This window comes from Chrysochloris asiatica, unplaced genomic scaffold (assembly GCF_000296735.1).
Source record: "Chrysochloris asiatica unplaced genomic scaffold, ChrAsi1.0 scaffold00047, whole genome shotgun sequence".
In the NCBI taxonomy this organism is placed as follows: domain Eukaryota; kingdom Metazoa; phylum Chordata; class Mammalia; order Afrosoricida; family Chrysochloridae; genus Chrysochloris; species Chrysochloris asiatica.
This window is the reverse complement of record NW_006408565.1, coordinates 19,012,244-19,021,296: the sequence shown is the minus strand read 5'-3', so window position 1 is coordinate 19,021,296 and position 9,053 is coordinate 19,012,244. Positions and strand designations below refer to the sequence as shown.

At 47.8% G+C, this 9,053-nt stretch overlaps 1 protein-coding gene across 1 annotated transcript; it reads right to left on the bottom strand.

Annotated features, from left to right (window-relative positions):
* Window positions 1–1,882: 1,882 nt before the first annotated feature.
* MUL1 (mitochondrial E3 ubiquitin protein ligase 1) lies at window positions 1,883–6,409 on the bottom strand. The gene is made up of 4 exons (XM_006862354.1): window positions 6,290–6,409; window positions 3,955–4,042; window positions 3,431–3,551; window positions 1,883–2,612 (listed from the first exon to the last, which is right to left on the bottom strand). Exons 1-4 carry the CDS (start codon window positions 6,407–6,409, stop codon window positions 1,883–1,885), a joined length of 1,059 nt encoding a protein of 352 aa, XP_006862416.1.
* Window positions 6,410–9,053: the final 2,644 nt, after the last annotated feature.

Here is a 9,053-nt window from a genome sequence, read left to right as displayed (position 1 = left end):
TGGATGTAATACCAGCAAGGATCAGGCAGTGCTTTGTTCTGCTGTGCATAAGGTCGCTATGAGTCGGTGCCGACTTGATGGCACCTAACCTCACTCTGACCACTCCCAGGTCCCTGGATGTAACACCAGCCCCCTAGAACCTCACCAGGTGTGACCTGCACTCAGCTACTAATCAAAAGGATAGTGGTTCAAACCCACTCAGTGTGCCAGTCCGACGACCACTGAAAACCCCTGGAGCGGCGGGAGTTGGAATTGACTCAGTGACCCTGTGCTTGGCTTTTTAGTCACCTCACTGGACAGGACTCCCTCTAGTTAGCAAACTCTCACCACAAGTGTTGCCCATTTATCCATAGTGTGGCCACCAGCCCTCCTGCATTCATCTGGGAGTGCAGCTCTCTGTAAGTGTGCTTTCTCCACAGCAGAGATTCGTCAACCCCAGCTGATGAACAGGGGCCCGGAGCTTCGGCAACAGCATGGAGTTCAGGGTGCGACCTCACCATTTACTAGCCAGGTGGTCTCAGTCTGACCTGGAGGACCTGCCCTGCAGGGTCAGCAGGAGAGCTGACTTGGTCTGCAGCAGCAGATCCCAGTAAGAGCACATGCTCACTGACTTCTTGGTTGTCCCGACACTTCACCCCACCCATTCCTTCATGTGACGTCTCACTGCCCTGGGGTTCAGGAAGGTCAGGCGTGGCCTCTGGGTTGGCTCATCACAGCCTTAGCCTGCACGCCATCTGGGGAAGGCAGGAGAGCAGGCACGGAGGCCTCAGAGCCCAGACTACATTCCATCCCTGGAAGGACTTAATTCTAGCCTATCCAGGGAATGTCGGCCTGGCCCTTTAACTCTCTTAACAAAGCGACAGGGACCCCTTGGTTTAGAAGAGTTTAATGTGTGCTGTCGGCACTGGACTCTGCAGAGTACTGATACAGCCCCCTGAGAGCACCCCTGGTGCCCCGCACGAAAAGAGGATGGGGGCGACTATTCAGACAGGGAAGTTAAGTGAGAAGGAGTTGTGCACTTGGCCTTAGGAGGAGAGAAGAAGGGAGGAGATGGTGGTGAGGAAGGGCGATGGGGCCACACCCATGGGATGCTAACTCTTCAGTGGGACAGGGGCTCAGATGCTGGCCACCGACTTTCCCTGGGGACAGCCCTGATGGGAGAGCAGCTGCTCCAGACTGCCTCCTTTGTGTGGTGAGCCCTTTCCAGCTGGCAGCCAACCCTCAGCACCTGCAAGCCAAGCCACAGGAGTTCTAAATCAGGTCCCAGGTGTGTGCTCTGTCTGGCAGTCCTTAGGCCAGGAGAGATCGTGGGAGGGCTGTGGCCAAGCTGGTCTCTGTCCCCAGTGTTGCTTAGGGCCACTGGCTGACTGACCATCATTCCAGCTGCCCCATCACTGCTGCTGTGACAGCCACTTGGGTAGAAGGCAACTGTGCTGAATACCACTCGCCTTTGTCCTCTACACACATGTGCACATTGAAGGGCAGGCAGGTGCGGTACAGAAGGATGACTCAGATGCCTTGCTCGAAAATTGTGAAGAGAACTTTTTCCTGGGTTATAAGCAAAAGGAAGACAGACAAAGACAGAGTATCTTCAGAGGCAGCTCCCCAGATGCACACTACTCTCAGATCCCACATCTTCCTCCCCTTCTGGCTGAATCCCACCACAAGTCCACAAAAATCACTAGTTCACCGGAAAGGACCAGAGGCACAGGGCCAGGGACCTGAAGATGGCTGGCTTTAGCACTTAAGACTATGAGGTGGCACCAATCACAGGCACACTTAGCTGGTTCCATGCCGCCAGTCTGGGGCTGGATGGGGGGCACAGGTAGTTCCCCTCCCACCCCTCAGGACTTCCAGGCCTGACCAGGTAGCTTCAGGACAGTTAGCTATTGTACAAGGGCACCACGCGGGTGATCTCCTGTCTGCAGATGGGGCATCTCCTGGGCTCTGGCAAAGCGCGGTAGCACTCGGTGCAGGAACAGACATGGCCGCACTCGAGAAAGACACAGGACTTGAAGCTGCTCAGACACACCACACAGGCACTCTTCAGACTCTCCCTGTCCTCGGGCGGCACTCGGCTCAGCAGCTGGGCCTCCTGCTCCTGGAACTCCTCCTGCATCTGCTTGAGACGCAGCCGCTCCTGTCGCTGCAGGTACTGCTTGCGGAGGATGAAGAAGAGGGTGGCACAGGCGGCAAAGCCGAACACCAGCGTCAGGACCTTCCAGAGTCGGACGCTGGACTCCTGGCTCTGCAGCAGGCTGTCAAAGTCCTGGCTGCTCAGGTAGTACTGCATGCCCTGCTTGGGGGGCTGCAGGCGGATGGAGTTGTTGTCCAGGACCAGTTCACCCACCCCTGTGAGGGGGGCCCCGACCTTCAGCATCTCCTCTGTCTCCTGGATGCCTTTGGGCCGCTCACCGCTAATGTAATGGCCGATGACATCCGTGAAAGACTGGACCGATGGGTGGAACTTCTGGTACACAGTCTCCAGACCCAGATCTACCGAGTCCAGGGGCTTCAGCACTCGGACGGCCACGTCCACTCCATCCTCGTGCGGCACCAGGTCAAAGGGCACTGTGTTGGTTCTCTGGTGGATAATCTTTGAATAGTCATTCCTGTGAGACCAGGAGAACTCAGATCAAACAAGACGGTAAACACCAGTCACCCAAATGCCCAGAGGGCAGAATAAAGTCAGGACTACCAACTACAAGCCCCCACAAAACAAATCGCTATTATCCAACTACCCTAGAATAGGGCCACTCAATTCTTCAGGTCCTCAAGCGCTATCAGTGGCACCCCAAATACTGTCAGAAGTCACCTGCATCACTATTTCCCTTTGCCACCGTACAATAAGACTCCAAAACAAAACCACTAGAACTAGTTGGTACTGCTTGTTACAGCACACAATTATCTTAATAAATCCACACCCCACTGTAGGAGCGCTGGAAGGATAGTGGAGTATGAGCTAGGCTGCTAACTGCAAAGCCAGCCGTTAGAATCCACCAGTTGCTTCAAGGGACAAAGATGAGGCTTTCTGACCCCGTAAAAATGTACAGTCTCAGAAACCCTATGTGGGGTCGCTAGTGGTCAGATTCAGCTCGCTGGCATAACCACCACTACCCAGTAAACCCCAATGCTTCTCAAACTTTCTTGTGTATAAAAATCAACAGGGCTATGGTTCCAAAACACAGACTTTGGGTTCCCACATCTTGGAAATTTGTATTCTGGAGGTCTGGAATGGAACCCAGGAAGACGAGCTGTAAGAAGCTGCCTGGGAAATTCTGAAGGAGGAGGTCCTCAGACCACACACTAAGAATATGAGCAGCCTGGAGGGGCCGTTTCAGGCAAAGTTGAAGGCATCCCAACCATGCCCAGAAACACCAGCACTTGAACAGGTCAGCTCTGAGTTTGCTGGCTAGTAAAGAATACTCGCCAAAGGTTGGTTGTTCGATTCCACACCATCTTGTGCTCCTGAAGGGTCAGACGCTGAATCACTCCCTTGCAATTTTCCACAAATTGGCTGTTGAGTGTTTCTTTAACGGATCGCACGGCTCCTAAGTGGAAACAAATTGTGTTATTTCTGAAGAATGTCTCTGCCCACTCCCCTATGGTTGATTAACTTCTGATTTTACCTTGCATGAATTTATTTACTAAAATAAAGTTTTTATCATCCTAAATTACATTTGGGAAGTACTCTGCAAAGCACTTTACATGAATTACATCACTGAAGTCTTAAAAACTCTGTAAGATGGGTATTATTTTAGAGTAACAACAGTTCAGAAAGGTTAGGTAATTTCCGCAGGACTACACAGCAATATCTAGGCATTTCTAATCCCAAAGCCCATGTTCTGGACTACTGCCCCATTGCCACAAAAGACCCTAATGCCAGTCAAGCAGATTTTTACCAAACTTTTGGGAGAAGGGATCGGTTTTTATTTTCCCAATAAGCAAACATACCTTCAATAACAGCATAAGGCACACATTTTCCTGGGGCTTCCAAAAGAATACTCTTTAGATCTTCACCCAAGTGGACTTTTTTAGCTCCCTAAATGCAAATAGCATAATAAATGAACTGTTGAGTACTGAAATGCTCAATCAAACTTAAAGGGCACAAAAAGACAGACTGTGAACTTTGTTCATGTGGAGAAAATGAAGGAAGTGGGCAGGAGGACTATGGAGACTCAGATTCCACAGCTGTGGTCTAAAGTGTTAAAGCCTCAACAGGCACGGGGCAGGGGTCTAAAGTGTTAAAGCCTCAACAGGCCTCAGCTCGCTTGCATCATGGGAAAATGGTGTCACCTCCCTTCTTTCTCCAAGTCAGTGAAACAAATACACCTCTGAATTTTAACCTTTTCTTTTTTTTTTTTTAATATAAAAGGTACTTATCAATTTGCTCTCTTCATTCTACAGACTGAAAATTATTTCATTTCTTGATCACACAGTCATAGATCCACAGGATTTATGTATAAATTACCTAATTTAATGCCTAGTGTATGGCAGGGGCTTGAAAGATGAAAGGTATTCTTACCACCACCTTCCTGCTTTGTTATTAATAAAGGAATGCTTTTGTTTTGTTAGGACAAGTCTGTTAACTGGGGCCAGACACTTTCTTTTTCTACTTTTTCATGTCTTTCTTCCTGCTCACAATCAAGTGAGTAGTTACTTCTGCTGCTGTTGTCCTCTAGTAAGCCCTTGTTTCCAACACCCTTTAACAATGCATAGTTCCCAACCTGTAGTACTTGGAAATTCTTGTTATTGTTAAGTGTCGTCAAGTCAGTTACAACTCAGAGCGACCCTGTATCGGATTTTCAAGGAGCTGGTGTGTTCCAACCGCTGGCCTTACTGTTAGTACTTCAGTACATATGCTACAGCGCCCCACCAGGATTCCCCAACCAAAATCGTTAATAAAATTGACATGCATTTCCTGAGCATGTCTGCTAGGAACTGTGCTGTGTGCCAGGGATAGGGATTCAGGGACAGCCTGTAGCGAGACAGCCCCTATTTTCCCTCAATTCCCATCAACAAATCTTAAGAACGCCAGAGCAGTAACCTCTAATTAGGTGCTGAAATGCTGAATACACATGCAGGGCTTCAAAAAGTTCATGGGCAAATTCCATTATCTTTTCATTCCATTTTTCTGTGAATTTTGAGACAGGCCCCCTGCCCCTCCCCCCATATTTAAGGTCATTCTTAAGTTTAAGTTAAGGAACTGTAAAGGCTCAACAGTGAAGAATCTGGCTGCTAACTGAAAGGTTTGGTGGTTTGAACCCACCCTGAGTCATCATAGGACACAGACCTGGCAATCTGCTTCTATAGAGGATACAGCTAGGAAAATCCTATGGGACAGTTCTACTTTGTCACATGGGGTCACTATAAGTCATAAGACAACAAGTGTAAGTTATTCCAACACAGTAAATGACAAGCACACAGTCATTAAAAACTTATTAACCACCTACACTGTAAACATAATTTTAAAAACAGCAACTAACACAATTTATTCACTTATTATCTGTCTCCCTCTGCTGCTCGGCTAGGATCTTGTTTTGCCTTGTCACAGCTGTACCTTTCAGGTCAGGAACACAGCCTGACATGTAGCAGGCGCACAATAAATACATGATGAGTAAGTAGGCACTTATCTGTACCTGGTACTATGTAAAGCACTTTCCATGCATCTCTGGCTCCTAACATTTCTATAAGGTAGGCATTATGATCGTCTCCAGTTTCAGGAAGATTTTTAAGTAGCAAAGAGCTGAGTGTTTCAGCAGCTGGGTTTAATCCAGGGTCTCTGCGCTTGCTGGTCCCCTATTTATGTGCATGGCCCTCATCTTCATCTCTTCCTGAATTCTGGGTTAATGTTACCTTAGCTAAAATAGCAAATCCCCTCTCTCTAGCATTCCCTTTGCCCTCTGCCCCGCATTACTCTCTAGTATTTGTTACTGCCATACCAAATGATTAACATGATCTTGTCTGCCTGCCGTACAAAGTGCTACCCCCATGAAAGCAGGGCTTTTGATCTGTTCTACTCATTGCTGTACCTTCCTGGCACGTATTAGTTGTTCAATAAATATTTGCTTTAGAAATTAATGAAATCAAGATTCATTCTGAATAATGAAAGGCACTTCAGAACACACGGGCGGGCACGATCCTAACTCCTTCCTTTACGGGCCGGATGGCACAGTCTAGTTCCTCTTTTGTCGTTTCTGGCTGTGGAGCGCTCCGAGGGGACTCGTGGGCTCCACATTACCGGGCGCCGAGACGACTGGACTGAGGCCAGTCGGGCCCCAGCACTGACCTTGAGTTCATGAGCGACCTGGGCCTTGTGTCGGTACACGGAGTAGAGGATAGCGGTGACGACAGAGCTGGTGCCTAGGAGGATGGCCTGGCACAGCGAGGGCCGCCCCCCGCTCTCCATGGCCGCTCCCAGCACTGGGTGCAACCGGCGACGCTGAGCTTTGGGCCCACTACGACCCCGACTCGCCACTTCCCTCCACTCTCCACCCTAAGGCCCTTCTCGGAAACCTAGGGAGCGTCGCCCGGTGATGCCGCAAGACGTCGGAACCGGAAGTGAAAGCGGACAAAGCGGACAGGAAAGCAGGCTACCAGGGTGTCAGCTGACCTTGGAGGGTGGAGTTTCCACTGCTAGGTCTTATCGTTAGGTAGTGTCCAAGTGGTTGCAACTAATCGCTGTGGGTCGGGACCGACTCAGCGGCACTTAAGAAGAACAAAAACTAATAGCGACCCCGGTGCACACTGGAAAGAAATGCTGTTCCGAATCCTTGCTGTTTGAGCCCACTGTTGCAGCCCTGTGTCTATCCATCTTGTTGAGGGTCTTCCTCTTTTTCACTGACTTTTGACTGTGCTGTAAGGAGCTCTGGTAGCGTAGTGGTTACCAGTCGCCCTGGCTTTCTGCTTTCGTAAAGATTACAGCCTCGGAAACCCTATGCAGGGTCGCTATGCGTCGGAACCACCTCCACGGCACACCACCACCACCTATGCATGATGTCCTTCTCTAGGGACTGATCCCTCCTGATAACATGTCCAACATTTGTGAGACAAATGTTGCCAACAAATGTTGCCATCCTCGCACCCTACTTCTTCCAACACAGATTTGTCAATTCTAGCAGTTCGTGATATATTTAATATTCTTCACCAACACAGTAATTCAAAGGCATAAATTCTTTTTCACTCTTCCTTATTCGTTGTCCAGCTTTGACGTACACCTGAGGCAATTAAAATACTATGGCTTGGATCAGTGCACCTTAATCTTCAAAGTGACATCTTTGCTTTTTAACACTTTGAAGAGATCTTTTGCAGCACATTTACCCCAAGCATTAGCCTTTTGATTTCCTGACTGCTGCTTCTATGGGCGTTTTGCAGAGCTGATAAATCGCCTACTTGTCTGTGACTCTGTTGTCTTCCACCCAAGTCTCACCAACTGTAGCCACCTCATCTGCATCTCACAGGCCTTCATCCCTCTGGTTTCTTGGAGTTTGTGGGTTGTTTGATGTCTCATCTGCCTCTGCCATTAGATTGGAAGAAAAGAACAGAATGAATGTGTACTGAACACTTATGTGTGCTTGGTTCTACACATTTAATCTTCAGGACAAGCCTTGAGACTTGTATTTTATTCTGTCCTCTTTGCAGATGAGAAAAGTGAGGTCAGAGAAGTTAAGGAACTTGCTAAAAGTCATATTGCTAGTGAGCGCTAGGAATTTACTTCTACTCCAAGAGTCACCAACGTAGCCCCTTAATCTGCTACCACCAATATAACCACATATTGTTTACTAAGTAATATTTATAGCTACATGTATTGAATGCATATTACATGTCAGGTGTTGTTGGTTCCAACTCATAGCGACCTAGTGTAGGGTTTCCAAGGAACAGCTGGTGGGTTTGAACTGCTGACCTTGTGACTTGCACTTCAGTGCTGATCCTACAGCGTCACACCAGGAGTCCTTATGTGAGGTTGTTGTTGTTGTTAAGTGCCGTCTAGTCGGTTCCAACTCATAATGACCCTGTATAGGGTTGCAAGCATCACCCCAGAGATAGTTCTATGACCTCTATAGGATATCTCCTTCCTAAAATAACCAGAAGTACCCCAAAATTGTCCTGGTATGGTGCTGTAAGATCAGCACTAGGCTGCTAACTACAAGGTTGTTGTTGTTGTTGTTGTTGTTGTTAAGTGCCGTCAAGTTGGTTCCAACCCATAGCGACCCTGTATAAGGTTTCCCAGGAGCAACTGGTGAGCTTGAACCACCGACATTGCAGTTCAAGCGGCTTTGCAGTCTGGCGCCTTAACCCACAATGCCACACCAGGACTACAAGGTAGATGGTTCAAATCCATCAGTCGCTCCTTGGAACCCCTACACAGAATTGCTAGGAGTCAGAACTGAACCCTTCCGCCCCCAAATTGTATCCATAACATCAAAACTGTTGTGCACATGATCACTGAGCTGCCTCATACAGTTTATGCTTCAATTTCTTGAAAGTACTGGATGTATCCATTAAGCAAAATTAATGTATGTTTGTTGTTGTTTAGTACCGTCAAGTCAGTTCTGACTCATAGCAACCTTGAGAGGGTTTCCAAGAAGCGGCTAGTAAGTTTAAACCATCGACCTTGTGGTTCAGTGTTTATCCTACAGCACCACACCAGGACTCCTGTGTATGTGTAAAAAGGTTTAAATATTGCAGATTGCCCCACAAACTTAAAATCCATTTATTAAAGCAGTTGGACATACATGACACTCCTCTACCCCGTGCCTTAAACATCCTTGGACTCAAACAAGAAGGACTTTCTATGACCACAGAGTTAGAAGTCCTGGAGTGTCAATACCTCAGGATATCAGTGATGGTTTGCATCTTCAGGAATTATTGTGAATTTGTTTAAATATACATACATGGGTTCAAAATGAGGTGTAACTTTACATTTTGAATGGTGTTTGCTATAAAGTTTGATAAGACATTGTACTGATAAGGGTGTGGGGAAATCTCACACATTGCTTGCAGGTATAAAGTGGATGTTATTTATAGAGAATAACTGGGTCATGTTAATCAAG

Coding starts and splice junctions, on each gene's coding strand:
- MUL1 (XM_006862354.1), bottom strand. CDS start 6,409: ATGGAGAGCGGGGGGCGGCCCTCGCTGTGCCAGGCCATCCTCCTAGGC. Junction 4,043..6,289: donor AGGTCGCTCATGAACTCAAG/GTCAGTGCTGGG, acceptor ATTTGCATTTAG/GGAGCTAAAAAAGTCCACTT. Junction 2,613..3,430: donor AATCGAACAACCAACCTTTG/GCGAGTATTCTT, acceptor CTGGTCTCACAG/GAATGACTATTCAAAGATTA.